Here is a 15,377-nt window from a genome sequence, read left to right as displayed (position 1 = left end):
AACATAACGCCCCAGTAAGCATGTGGCATTAGATGATTTCAGCGCCATACTTCCTGAGGAGAAGGACTTCTTGGCCGCCTGATAAATTTTCTTTGATTCCCTATCAGCCGGAGACTGAGGGAAAGCACCCGAAGCATGTTTTGAACATGAAGCCTGCACAACTAGGCTCTCTGGAGATGGATGCGTAGACAAAAAATCCGGATCTCCTGGTGCAACTCTGTACCTTCTTGCCACCTGTCTGCAAACTGCCGGAGATGAAAGAGGTTTCTTCCACACCTCCAAGACCGGCTCCAAGATGGCCTCATTGAAAGGCAACAAAGGCTCCGAAGCTGATGACGGAGAATGCAACACCTCTGTAAGCAAGTTTGATTTGTACTCCACAGAGGGCAGCTACAAATCTAAAAGATCTGCGGCCTTCTTAATCACCACATGATAGGGCGCCAATTCCTGAGGCGGAGAAGATCTAGCAGACGTATGCTCCCACTCTGGGGTTGTATCCAACCCACTTGCTTCTTCAATCCCCTCAAACTCATCCGAAGAAGAGTCGACTTCACCTTCTTCCACCTCTGCTCGATATCTCCCTTCCTCCAATACCCTTTGGGCCTCCCGTCTCAACCGGATCCGGGGAGCCGGCGTCGTCGACGTCGTACGCGGCGTCGGTGGAGCCAGAGGTACCGGAGTCGGCGGCGCCATAGGTGGAGTCGGCGGCGCCGGACGCGGCGCCGATGGAGTCGGCCTCGGCGTCGAGGAAGGTTCCGAAGACTGATGGTCCATCCGAGGTCGTGTCGGATCCCCAGACGGCGCCAGAATCTGCCAAGAAGGCGCCATCGGCAGAAAGGGGGCCTGAGCATAATGCTGCGGCACCCCTAGCGTATACGCCATCGGACCCACGGGACCAGTTGGTGCTCCGGATGGGAAGGCCGCCCTATTAAAAATACCATACATGGCATTCAGAAAGTTTGATGAATCTGTACCTGGAGCCGGGAATTGGGGATAAGGGACCGACCCTGTATCCCTTTGTGGAGTTACCGGCGTCGGCTCCGCAGTATCATCCACCGGAGCCGCAGAGTCATCCGGCACCGGAGCAGCCTCTTCCTGTTCTTGCTCATCCAAGGGAACATCAGACTCCACTCGACCCGGAGTCGAAGCCTTAGACGGAGCCGGTGACGGCGTCGGGGAACGAGCTGGAGCCCGCTTCGGCGAGGGAGACTTCGGAGACTTAGAAGGAGAAGGTGACAAGTCCATGTTCCGACGTCGACGGGGCAAAGCCGACCTCGACTTCCTGGACTTCGAGGACCGACGCCGAGAAGAATGCTTCCTCTTCTTGTGTTGTTTTTTCGACTTCGACGACCTCGAAGTCGATGACTCCCGCCTTGACTTCTCTTTTTTTCTCCCTCTCTTCTCCTCACCGATCTTCTTCATGAAGAGCTTAGTCTTCCTCTCCTTCAGCGCTTTAGGATTCATGCTCCTACAGCACCCGCATTCTTCCATATCGTGGTCTGAAGAAAGGCACCATAAGCAGTCCTGATGAGGATCAGTCATGGACATCAGGCCTCCACATTCCCTACAGGGCTTAAAGCCCGACTTCCTCGTCGAAGACATACTGAATTTTACACAGTAACACAGCTAAACTACAAAGTAGCTAGAGAGCACTGGAAAAAACCGTTGCGCGTCGACGGCGCGGAAAAAAGGGAACTGACGTCATCACGCCGACGTGGGCTTCTTATGGCTCCGGTGACGTCGTATGGAGTCGCGAGCGGAGCCGATGCATTGTGACGTCACCCACGTCGACGTGGAGTGCTGGGAAAGAAAGGTTCAATGGAATGCTGGCGCAGGGGATATTCACAAGGTGAGGAATCCACTGGCAGATGTATCCATCAGAAATGGCAGTAGAGAAAGGACTTAGGATAGCAACTTGGAACGTCAATGGGCTGGGCGACAAGATCAAGAGGGGGGTGGTGTTGCAGTATGTCAATCGTCAGGGACTGGATGTGGTGTTCCTACAGGAGACCCATCTGCATGGTAATTCATGTAGGGCCTTGGATAGGAGAGGATATCGCATGATGGCACATTCGGGCTTTACTTCCGGCTCTAGAGGGGTGGGTATACTCCTGAGGAAGACCTGCCCTTACATACACTACAGAACTTGGACTGACCCTCTGGGGAGATACGTGGCCTGCTCGGGCAGTTGGGAGGGTAGAGTCCTTAATCTAGTCTCGGTATACGCACCGCCTGGCCTGCAGGACATGACGTTGTCGGATGTAGCAAAACTGCTTCTGGACCTCCCAATCGGGACACTAATGGTAGGGGGAGACTTCAACCTGACTATGGATGGCCTGGTGGACAGATCTCCACCCCGGCCGGACCCGGCTCGTGGTCCCCAGTTGCGTGGCTTTGTCGAGGCCCTGGGGTTGGTGGATGTCTGGAGGTGGGAACACGTAAGAGACACACACTTCACATTTCAGTCAGGGGTCCATGGGAGTCAGTCAAGACTGGATTACCTATTCACACATGCGCAACATGCCCAGGACTTCTCGGACACCAGGTGTCTGGCGCGGGGCATTTCAGACCACTCGCCGGTAGCTACGGTCCTGAAGGGGCGGCTCCCGCCACAGACGGGCCCCATAAGGATACCACCTTGGGTTTTTAAGGTCCCTAAGATTAGGGAGACTCTACGGGCAGACACGGAATACTATTTCGCAGAAAATACTGGTTCAGTTACATCTTCGATCACATTATGTGGTGCTTTCAGGGCGGTAATCAAGGGCAGAACGCTGTCGGTGATGACCGGCCTCAGAAATGAGCGCCGTGGGAAGGTGCGGGCGTTGGAGACGGAAATCCTGGTGCTCGAGGGCGGGAGCTCCCTGGTTCCAGGGGAGGACGCGCAACACATATTAAATAGGAAACGGCAGGAATACAAACAGCTGCTACTGGAAGAAGAGGGTGGGAGACTGTTGGCAAGCCGTCATAAAATCTATGAGCAGGGGGAGCGCACTGGGAAGCTTTTGGCCTGGCTGGAGCAGAGGGAACAGGCATCACGGTGGGTACGTGCGCTCAGCGGGACCGGTGGGGCCATGACCACGGACCCGCGAGAGATCGCAGAAACATTCGCTCAATACTATCAATCAGTCTATACGGCACCAGAGGCCTCCCAGGCGGCTTGGGCGGCTGATCTCCTAGCCACCATCGACGTTCGGGGACTATCCGAGCAGGACAGTGGGGCACTGGAGGCGGAACTGACCGCTGAGGAGGTCCACAAGGCCATATTAGACGTCCGTTCCGGGAAGGCGACTGGCCCTAACGGCATCCCGGTGGAACTACTTAAGCCGATGGCCTCGGTGCTAGCGCCCCACCTGCTCGGCCTTTACAATGAAAGCCGGGAGCTGGCCCTGCTACCTGAGGAGATCCGGGAGGCCGCCATCGTAGTTATCCACAAACCTGGTAAGCCGGTGGATGAATGCCAGTCATATAGGCCTATCTCTCCGATCGCAATTGAGGCAAAGATTTTAGCCAGGCTATTGGCGAATCGGCTGCTCCCCTTCTTGCCGGACTTGATCCACCCGGACCAGTCTGGATTCATGCCGGGAAGGAATACAGCGCGTAATCTGCGTCGCGTTAACGGAGTCATTGGGAGGGTGCATACCCTGGAGGAGGAGGCCATACTGCTGCCACTTGACGCGCGCATGGCATTTGATACCGTGGCTTGGGACTACCTATTTGCTGTCCTCGATCGCATGGGATTCGGCCCCAAATTCAGGGGATGGATCCAGCTATTATATACGCAGCCCAGGGCACATGTGGTGGTGAACAACTACCGATCTTCCTCCTTCCCCCTCGGTCGTGGCACCAGGAAGGGCTGCCCGCTGTCACCCCTGCTCTTTGCTATGGTCCTCGAGCCATTGGCTGTGTGGATACGAGGAGACCCCAAGATCAGAGGCCTGAGGTGGACGGATGAGCACGAGGACCGTATATCGCTATATGCCGACGATATCCTGCTGTACCTTGCTTCCCCTGCTCGGTCGCTCCGTCGGGTGCTCCACATTTTCCACATTTTCGGGGAGCACTCAGGGTACCAAATAAACTGGGCCAAATCCCAGATGTATCTCCTCTGGGGTGACCCCCCTCTAAGTCTTAGAGGCTACTCCATCCCGATGGCCCGTCAGGGGTTCCTCTATTTGGGGATGTTCATCACCACGGACGTTGGGTTATTCCAGGAGAGGAATCTCCAGGGGGTATTAAGGCGATTTTGCGCGGACGTGGCACGCTGGAAAACCCTTCCTCTCACAATGCTGGGAAGGGCATCCTTATACAAGATGCTCTCGCTGCCCCGTTTTTTGTACGCGTTGCAGAACACGCCCAACCCGGTTTCCAACTCCTATTTTTCGCAGATCGAGGCCGCGGTCCGTGAACTGCTCTGGGACAATAAGCCACCACGCATCGCAATGGCGAAGTTAACAATGGGATGGTACGATGGGGGAATAGGACTGCCGGACTTGCGACGCTACTATCAAGCCTCACAACTGTCGGCCATAAACAGTTGGGTGTTCGGGAGACACGACGACCAGAGCTTCCGCACTGACCACTGGCTGTTGGGAAAAGGGGGTTACAACAGAGCCCTGTACACCAATCACCGGAAGTTGAGACTGACAGGCCCAACGGCGCGAGCGGTGGAAGTGTGGCATAAGGTACAGAATCAGATGGGTTGGAGGGGTCGCCTGACGAAAGCAACCCCACTCTGGGAGCCGGATATATTGGGGAGACTCAGTTCATACACATGATTTGATAAATGGGACTTGATTGGAATCTCCAGGGTGGGCGACTTGTGGATCAAGGGGAGGAAGGCCTCATTCTCGGAGCTCCAGGCCAAGTACCAGTTAGCTGCATCGCAGGGGTTTCGCTACTTACAGATCAGCCACGCCATAGAATCGACCCGGCTCAAAGACGCACCCCTCCCGGACTCCACTCCCTTGGAGGATAGACTTTTATTGGATCCCATTAACTGCAAAGCCATATCGCTCACGTATAAAAAATTGATCAATAATAGAGGGGACCCAATGACTAAGCTCAGAGTGACCTGGGAGGCCGACCTGGGGGACATGCCTGATGAGGACTGGAGGGAGGCGCTGGCCTCGCCCAGAGAGGTGGCTATCCCTTTGCGCCTACGGTTAGTGCAGCTTAAAATCCTCCACAGGGTGTATTTCGACGCTAGATTATTGCACAGACTAAATAGGCGGCCAGACTCGATATGTCTCCGGCAATGCGCACTGACTGGCACATTTTTTCATATACTATGGGAATGCCCCCGCATACAGGAATACTGAATCAATGTTACCAGACAAATGGCCAGGGTCTGCGATAAGACAATACACCCGACACCTACGCTGTGCCTGCTGAACATCTGGGTAGCGACGGATCTCACGCAAATTGAGCAAGAATGGGCCTCGGGGGGCTGGGGGATAGCCAAGAGGAACATCGCATAGCGATGGGGAGTAGGCACCCCACCAAATCTAGTGGATTGGGCTAAAGATATGGACTATGCCCGCGCAAGTGGGACCACAAATGGGGAAAGTGGAACAGGTATAGAGGCAACATCTGTATCTCTCCGACAATTGAACTTAAGAATGAGAGCAAGCGGTTGCCGGGAAGGGCAGCACTGGATCTACATGACACTGAGTAAAGGGTTCCGAGGGACCGCTTGCCTAGGAGGAGTGCAGGTTAACTAGATGGTGTAATAGCGCTGAAACTGTGGGGGACGTTCCCGGTACTGGGGATGACAACAACGATAGTTGGCAGTGTGTGAAGGGGGCAGAGAAATGGATGAACTGGTAAAGGTAGACATTTGTGCATTGTCAATATATTTGTCAGGCTTGCTGTCTTTGTTCTCAATAAAAAGTGTTTTTAAAGAATGCAAGTTGTGAATGGGATTTTTTGGTAATTACAAATATCTGGTATTTAAATGTACAATGTGAATTTGTTTTCTTTTAATATTAAGCACTAGACTATCAAACACCTATCAAGTCACACCCACTGCGTTTCTCATGCAAGTGGGAAAAGAGCAGAGGCTTGCTAGACACTGATTTCCAAGTAAAATGTTGCAAGACAAAAAGTAATAGCTAGATCCAAGTGCAAAAAGAAATGGCTTTATAAAGAGGTGTTCAAGCTTTTTAGGTCGAGCCTAGCGGCAGCGCTAATGCCCTGCTTGCTCTGCGAGACTGCTGAAGCAGATTATGGGAGAGAAGTCGCACCCACTCTCCTCCTATAATTTTCATTGGCTTGTGTCATTGTCGTACATAAATGCTGCCTTCAGATTCATTAATAGGCTTGTTAGTTCCTCCTTAGTACGGCCTTGTCTTCATTTGTACCCTCCCATGGCGACTGGCCCTTTTACTTCAGTTGTTACACAGGACCTGTTATTTAGTCTGTAAGCACTATATACTTTATTGAGTTTCACTTACTGCAGGCCGGACCTGCGCTGCTTCAGCTGAAACCGCTTGTGTTTTTTTAAGCCGCAGGGCCGCCACCGTATACAGGGCGCCTGTTATACATCACTTTAACCAGCAATATCTCGTGTCTGTTTCATCCCCCCCACCAAGTAAAAAGGATTTAGAATTGATTAGCAAATTAAGTCATGTGAATTCCAGGTAGCACATAATCCTGTGCTAATGGGCTGAAGCGGACAACAGCACATCTGTGTTACATGTCATCTGTACTAAGGCCACCAAACGGGTTGTTTTCAAAAGCCTGTTTTATTAACACCACCACCACCACCAATACCACCACCACCACCAATACCACGAACACCAGCACTACCAATACCACCACCACCACCAATAACACCACCAATACCACCATGAACACCAATACCACCATCACCACCAATACCACCACCATCAACACCACCACCACCACCAATTCTACTACCACCACCACAACCAATACCATCACCACCACCACCAATACCAAAACTAATACCACCACCAATACCACAACCACCAATACCACCACCACCAATACCACCAAAACTCCCAATACCACCACTAATACCACCACCAATACCACCATCACCAATGCCACCACCAATAACACCACCAACACCACCACTCAATACCACTATCACCACCATCACTACCACCACCACCAATACCACCACCATCAAAACACCACCAATTCCACCATTCATACCACCACCAATACCACCACTAACACCAGTACCACCACCACCACCAATACCACCACCACCAATACCACCACCACCACCAGTACCAACACCACCACCACCACCACCAATACCACCACCACCAATCCAATACCACTACCACTTACACCACCACCAAAAATAATACAACCACCAATACCACCTCCACCACCAAAACCAACACCACCAATAACAATATCACCACCAACAATACCATCACCACCAATAGCACCATCACTACCAATACCACCACCAATACCACTACTAATACCAATACCACCACCATTACCACCACCAATACCAACACCAATACCACCACCACCAATACCACCACCACTAATGCCAATACCACTAACACCAGCATCAATACCATCACCAATACCACCACCAATACCACCACCACCTATACCACCACCTATACCACCACCAATACCCCACCACCACCAATACCATCAATACCAATACCACCACCAATACCAGCACATCACCACCAATACCACCACCAATACGAACACCACCAATACCAGCACCACCAATTCCAATACCACCACCAATACCACCACCAACAATATCACCAATACCACCACCACCAATACCACCAATGCCACCACCACCAATACCACCACCACCAGTATAAATACCATCACCAATATAACCACCAATACCACCACCAATACCACAATGCCACCACCACCAATGCCACCACCACCAATACCACCATCACCACCAATACCCACAACCACCAATACCCTACCACCACCAATGCCCTACTACCAATACCACCGCCACTACCAATACCACCACCAATACCAGTACCACCAATTCCAATACCACCACCACCACCAGTACCACCAATACCACCACCAATACCACCACCACCAATACCAACACCACCAATACCACCACCACCAGTATCAAAACTACAACCAATACCAATAATGCCACCACCAATACCACCACCACCACAATGCCACCACCAATACAACCACCAATACCACCACCACCAATACCACCAATACCACCACCACTACAAATACCACAACCAATACCACCACCACCAATACCAGTACCACCAATTCCAACATCACCATCAATACCACCACCACCAATACCAGTACCACCAGTACCAATACCGCCACCACCAATAACAATGCCACCAATACCACCACCACCAACACCACCAGTATCACCACCACCAGTACCACCACCCATACCAATACCATCACCACCAATACCACCACCACCAGTACCAATACCGCCACCACTAATATCACCAATGCCACCACCACCTGTACCACCACCACCAATACCACCACCACCAATACCACCACCTCAGCACCTCTCGCTCACTAGTAATAGCAGGGGCATTGTACGAAGTCGGAGCTGCAGCCGAGACCATACCTCCCTCCCTCCCTCCATGCCTGCCATAAAGCAAAGCCCAACCTGCACCAGGAGATGAAACCAGGGCCCTTCAACAGCTGGAGTGTTTTTTATTATGCCAAAGATAGCAATAACATTACGCAATGCCACACTGCATTCTCAAATCACGGAGAGGGCAGGAAATAGCCCCCCCTCCCACTGTTCCTCCTGAGCTGCGACAGTATAATCACAGAGCGAAAAGTGTTGGAGCGCTTTGTTAGTGTTTGTAGCTCAGATCATATGTAATTCTCACTTCACACTTTGTGTCTGTGTAATTTACAACACTTGCACATCTTCTTCACTGAACTATTTATCACTAGTTTGATATTTACAATCTAACAAGCGGTCGTGAAGGCCCTTTATGGCAGTGTAAAAGGGTTTCGCATTTGCGAGAGTTTAAGCTATTAGTGTTGTAAATGACAATGCCTTTTATTTATGTTTTAAAACCCAAAACATAAATAAAAGGCATTGTCAGTTACAATGTCAATAGCACAAACTCGCATGAATGAGAGATCTATTGCATTGGAAATGCTTGTTTGTATTTATATGGCTGGCAGATTCTGGGCACTCTGTTTCTAAAAGTTGAACATATAATTCAGTATCGTTTGTCATCTAAATGGCTTCAATTAGCCGAAAATGGATAATAAATTCAAAGTTGTTCCAAACAGGAAGTCCCAAAATATATCTTGTGCGGGACTGCTCCAAACTTCAATATGCATGAGTGTGGAGAATGGAGAAGAACATAAGCATGTCTGTAAAACCACAGTTTCTTCATAGAAAAAAGAATGATTTCAATATACCTCGGGTGAAATGCTAACATGGCAAGATTGACACGAGGAAGGGGATATTCGAAGCTAAAGATTCATGGGTTACCATGTCAAGGTGATGCTTTTGGAGTGGGTAATAAGCTAGAACATGAAACGTTGCACCAGAGGCAGAACCATGAAATCTTTTATGGTACGATTTGAAGGCATGAGCTGTAAGAGGAAACACTGCAACATGACACAGTAAAGGAGCTATTTTAGGTGAGAATTACCCATTTGACTAGGACTAACACAAAGCCTGACTTGGATCAACTGGGAAGGAAGCTTTAACACAAGCAAAGCTAGTCCATCCAGACTGGGAGAAATTGATAATGGAAGCTAAGAAATCTGATACAAGTTCGATAGTGCTGCTAAAAAGGAAAAGATGTAATAGCCATTGGCAGCAGGCGCCAACTATACTGTAATTCAGGGTAGACTAGAATAGGCTAAGATCCGGAGGACAAGAGGGGAGGCAGCTTTTAGCACCTACCAAGCACGGTGAGTGCAGAAACCCCTGAGCACTATATGCAATTAGCAACACCATCATGACTACAGACTGCTCACCTTGGTTCTGCTGAAAAAGAACAGAATGTAGCTGCCAGTGCTGCACAGCTGCTGCAGGTAAGAGCGGTGAGGCCGAGTGGGGGGGATTTCGAGTGACTACCACGAGGGAAAATTAAATAAATACTTAATTTCCCCTCGTGGTCATCTCTGGAAATCCCCACCCGACCGCTACAGGTATGAGCGGTGGGGTGGTGGGGCCGAGTTGGGGGGGTGGGGGATTTCGATTGACGACCACAAGGGAAAATTAAATACATTTTCCCTCGTGGTCGCCTCTCAAAATCCCCCCACACCCCGCCCCTCCGCCCCACCGCTCTTACCTGTAGCGGCTGACTGCTGCTTCAGAGCTGGTTTCCAATTCTCTCACGAGGACAGATTTCTCACAAAACATGTGAGCATAGGAGTAACAGATGCCAAAATATAATAGGGTTGAGGTCAGCCCTCTCATACTCTCTGCTGCATGGTACTGCACAGTTCCAGCCAACATGTTCTGTATCAATACGTTCTCCTTGCAAGTCACCAATACACAGGTAGATGTGCAGGAAGAGATGGTATAGACACCACCTCAAAAATGGTTATTGAATCCCCCATGAATGGAAGAGAACACCATTTACCGCAGTGGCCCAAATGCCAGAAAGGAGAAGATGTCTGTGTTGTGTGACAACATTACCCGTCAGTTTGGGCTCTCACTGGGTTGCGGTAAGGGCTGGAATGACTGTACTTGTAGAGGGGTTCTTGAGTGAGTAACACATGGGTGTCAGCGATGCTGTTGTGTACATGATGGGGTGGAAGGAGAGCATATGTGGATGGAGGAGTGACCTGTCAAAGGGGAAGGTGAAGAAAAAAGTGCAGGGAGTGAAGGGAGGGGAATGGTGGCAGTTAGTAGAGGGCAGGATGACTTGGAATGGGGCAGGAAAATTGGCAGTGTAGGAGCAGCATACATTGCTAAAATAAAAAGTAGGCAAACGCCTTTTGTACTAAAGAATAATACCATAAGAGATCATGGGCTTGCTTTTTTGTTTAGACCCCACTCCTACTTGCTATTATATGATGTTGTGCTATGTGAAGTAATTACATTGCATTGTAAATGTGCTCTAAGAATGGATATGACGAATACAATGTGTTTGAATTATAAAGTTTAAAATAATAAAGTAAGCAAACGAAGAAGAAAAATTACTCTCATTAAGAGTCTCTCAGAAACATGTTCTCCGTCAGCAAGACATGCTCTAAGTGAGCGATACAAGCTCCCAGGGGATATTTCTCCCAATAATAAAATTTACTCCAAGTCCAGCCAGTGCCCAGTGAGGCAGCCTCATTCCCAGTATCACTCCCGGTGGGATTCAGCCACTTCACGTAAATGAGACACGCTCTTAGCGAGGGCATTACGTCTAGTGAATTGTACCCTCTTACAGGGAAACCTATTCTCAAGGAGTGAAACTTACCCCCAGGACAATAATTGAAAGTCTATTCATGTTTGTACCGATGAGTCTTGAAGTTTAAATGACACACGTCTAAGTGCCATCTCAAGAGGACATCAGTACAAATATGATCTCTATACGAGATCCAAATCACTGCCCATGCCACAGAGCACGCTTACATACGACCATTCAGGTTTGCAAACCCTGTGTCCTGCAAAGCTTGTCTTGATTTCTGCATCGTGGAGTGATATTACTACCGCCAAGAGTGTAGATGGTATTTCCTCTACTGAGCAGGCTGTCCATCACATCTCATGCCTTTTGTGATGCCAAGTCTTCCACGGTTTAGCGTGGCCTCTTCAGCATGTTTTTGCCTTTCCTCTGCTTAGCTTATACAGGCCATGGGACATAAAAATCTGGGATGTTAACCAAAAAAGAGGTAATCAAAACATTCTCAATACAAGTAAACAAAAACAAAACACTGCAGAGAAGGCAAAGTGTGCTGCTAATGTACTTGCAAAGAAGCAAATGATTACTTAGGCACAGATTACGAGTGAGGAGGTGATCAGAGCCCTACCACTGGTGGAGGTACTGCCCCAGAGCTGTTGATTACCTGGAAGGAGCAGGTCAGCAGCAGCATTATTAAACTCACCACTATTGAGGGTATTGAAGGCAGAGCAGAAGCTGGAGGAGTCGAGGAATCAAACAAGTGACATATACCACTAAATTAGGCATGTCTATGCCCCGATCTGACATGGGTTTAGATGTCATTGCTCCAAAGCCATGTAAGAAAAAGCAATTAGTTTCAAGGCCATGTCTGACAATACATTTTGTTTGTTGCATTGCTTTCTTTGATGAAATGTATAATATCAGCTAACTTTAAATTAATATGTTAAGTTTTTATAGGATGTTTGTTGTAGAAAATATTTAGTAAATATAGACTAGACTCGTTAACTCATGATACAGTTCTTGCATGTGCTGAGATGTTATTGTAGATTATTAATATACACCCATTATCTTTCCAATCAACATAGAAAGATGACTAGGAACAGACTCAACAAGTTATGTACCACTGCCCTAGCCACCTGAAAAAGAAGCAAAAGGATAAGTGCCACAAGTGGTTCCACATCACACAGAGTGCCCACAATTGTTGTACCTGCTGAATCCTCTCCTTGAGTTATGGACCCTCCATCTACTGCCTCTAGTTATGTGTCTTGCATATCACAATAGTGGGGGTTACCAGGAGCCAGCTACCTACCAGTACATTAACTCTCTACTCCTACAACAGGGCAATGTCATCTGCCACTTTTGCAATTACAATGCCTGCTGTGTCTGCTCCCAATCCCCAAAGGATTGAGATATGCAGTCAGAGAATGAGGAACAGGATGTGCAACTGGCTGAAAATGAGAAGGACCTAGTATGGAGTCCCTGGGTCACACCCAGTAGAAGCACAATATATACCACCTGTGTCAACCCCCTCTATTGCCCAGACATTGATCAGTGGGGTAACGAAACTTGAGGGGGCCGCCCTGCAGAGTACATGGTTGATGAGACAATCAAAGAAACAGCAAGATCAGAAAATATCAACTGTGAATCCTGGGAGAGCTTAGTCGCTGCTAGAAATGATGTGTGCTTTAAATTGTTTCATATTAATGAGTTTATTTATCCCAGTTTACCAAATTTCCATTTATGCTAGGAGATATTGTTGCAAATATTCTGTATATTTGTTTACTCTAATGAATTGTATTTTATGTGTTTATGCTTTTATTTTTTATGATGTTTTAAAGATGAATCTATTTCGAAATAAACATATTTGACTTGACAACAGAAAATGTCAATTTCAAGATGGAGGTTTTGTAATGAAAAGATTAATTTAACTTTCATTCCACTTATTGTTTACTGAGTACACTGTATGCATGATTTAATAAAACACATAAAACAAATTACCTTGTGTGCCTTAATAACTAAAGCAAAGTTAAAGTAGAATAGTTAGTAGTAGTTTACAGACATTCCTTAGTCAATCTACATTTAGAGAGATACTTCACATACTAGTGAAAATCATTACAACTTGGATTACCTGATTTCCTTTTCAAAAGCCTTGATGAAAGGTGAGCCACGCATGGTCTGAGTCTTGACAATGTGGTCATCTAGTAACATCTGGACATCATCTACGGATGACAGAATATATGTCCCCGTTTCTCTATAAGAAAGAAGAGTGAACTCCATTGGGTCCCACTCTGAAATCATTTTCTCCATCGCCTTCTCTAGAGAGAACTCCTTGCTTGCAGCTTCACTGATGCCCTCAAACCTTGGCAGGAATGGCTCAAGCTTCATGCCAATAAGCTGAGTGACGTTGGCCTCAGGGGCAGGTTTCAGGGGATAGCCAGTAATTTCAGACATGGCATCCCAATGGCGATCTCTCAATCCAGGGTTACAAAGCACCTGAATGAGTGGAATATGCTCTTTGAAACTTTCAACTTTTGCTTTGATGTTGCTGGCGATGGCAAGGGCATTAGGTTGTTCGCTGAAGCCTTTCTCCAGTTTGTACAGTGTTCGCCAGTAGTTTCCTACATCTTGCTCTACTACATCTGGGTTAACTGCGGTGTAGGGGCCTTCCATCCAGGCCTTGTATTTGGTGTTGAACTCAGCTGCATTTTCATAGAGGCGTAGAAAAGGATTAAGTGCATCTTGGACCTTTTTACGCTGAGGATACTGTGAGGTTGCCCAGCCAAACGCTTCTTCTTCCACATTAATTTGATCTATCTGCAACAAAAGAGTCATAGTGTACACATGCTTATTCCGTAGGAATATCAGTTATAGAATAATTCAACAGGTCTAGATAAAATAAATAATGACAAATAGTTTATAAAAAGGGTAAGAAATTCCAGGGGATATATAGACACTATATTGATGAGCTAAACCCTGAAATTGATTTTTTGTTGCTTAAGCTCAAGTTCTAAAATGAAATACAAAACAGTAGCAGAAATCAGAAATGTATCAAAAAGACTGTTTGTAGACGTGATGTGAACATATAAAACAAATTTAGGAAAAAGGGGAGAGTTCACGAACGGCAGAAAAAAAATAAAAGGTTGTTGGGATATGTAAGAGAGGGGAACACAAGACACATTGTGTTGTAAAAAGTATTAAAGTTTGAAAGGTTACCCTGCCATCATATATTTTCAAGGGCAAAAACAACAGTTGATGGACAGAATGCAGAACAATGTCATACATTCACCCCAGTACAGAGATCTGGGCCTAAATCCATCGTTTTTTTGCTCACCATGCCATTCCAGTTTGAACCCAGCCATATGCAAATCAGTCTTGACCCTGTGCTTCATGGGAACAGTCCAGCCCGAACTGCCAAGCCAGGGCCTCCCTGGACTGGAAACAAGCATCCTAGGACCGGTTTCGGGGTTTCACCCCTCTTCAGCCAGGAAAGCTTGATTCCAGTGGCATGGAGAGCATGGGACTCACGTCTGAGCATACCCGTCCCGCTCGGGGTGTTTTTGCATCATATATTTTCAATGCAAAAAGTATAAGACAGGGCAAAGAGAGACAGTTGCACTCAATGACATAATCTTGCTTCGAAAGAAAAAAATTAAAGTCAAGTGCTTGGAATAGATTTACAACACTGGTGGTCCTATTTTATTTTTATTTTTTGAGCATCAGGAGGTCGCTGGCTTCAAATGTGGATGTGATTTCACATTATGATGAATATTAATAAATACTAATAAAAGAAACAAGCATTGGCAAAGCTGGTGGGTCTGGTGTAGTTTACAGCCTTTTGTTTTTGTCAATGATTGTTTTGTTTTGTCATGGTTTTTGCAAATCTTTATTGGTCGGGAAGCTGTCCTGTTTTCTTCAAGCTGAAGAAAAAAAAGTAACAAAACATATTTATCAAAAGTTACACATTGACATAGCAGTCCCTGGTATTAAAGGAAGACACTTTGAATGTTGAAGTGCTATTTCTGAAAGGGCAGAATG

General features: G+C 47.5%; 1 protein-coding gene across 2 annotated transcripts in view; it reads right to left on the bottom strand.

Moving 5' to 3' along the window:
• The window catches only part of DNAH7 (dynein axonemal heavy chain 7), a 1,967,826-nt gene that overhangs the window by 1,554,051 nt on the left and 398,398 nt on the right, over nt 1-15,377 (bottom strand). For both annotated transcript variants that reach the window (XM_085648764.1, XM_085648765.1), the window contains exon 17: nt 13,471-14,156. In XM_085648764.1, the coding sequence (XP_085504890.1) occupies nt 13,471-14,156 (686 nt within the window). The remainder of the gene's footprint in view (nt 1-13,470; nt 14,157-15,377) is intronic.

The sequence above is a fragment of the Triturus cristatus genome, chromosome 3_2, assembly GCF_964204655.1.
Source record: "Triturus cristatus chromosome 3_2, aTriCri1.1, whole genome shotgun sequence".
Classification (NCBI taxonomy): Eukaryota; Metazoa; Chordata; class Amphibia; order Caudata; family Salamandridae; genus Triturus; species Triturus cristatus.
The sequence above is the reverse complement of the archived record's forward strand: the minus strand, read 5'-3'. Positions and strand labels throughout refer to the sequence as shown.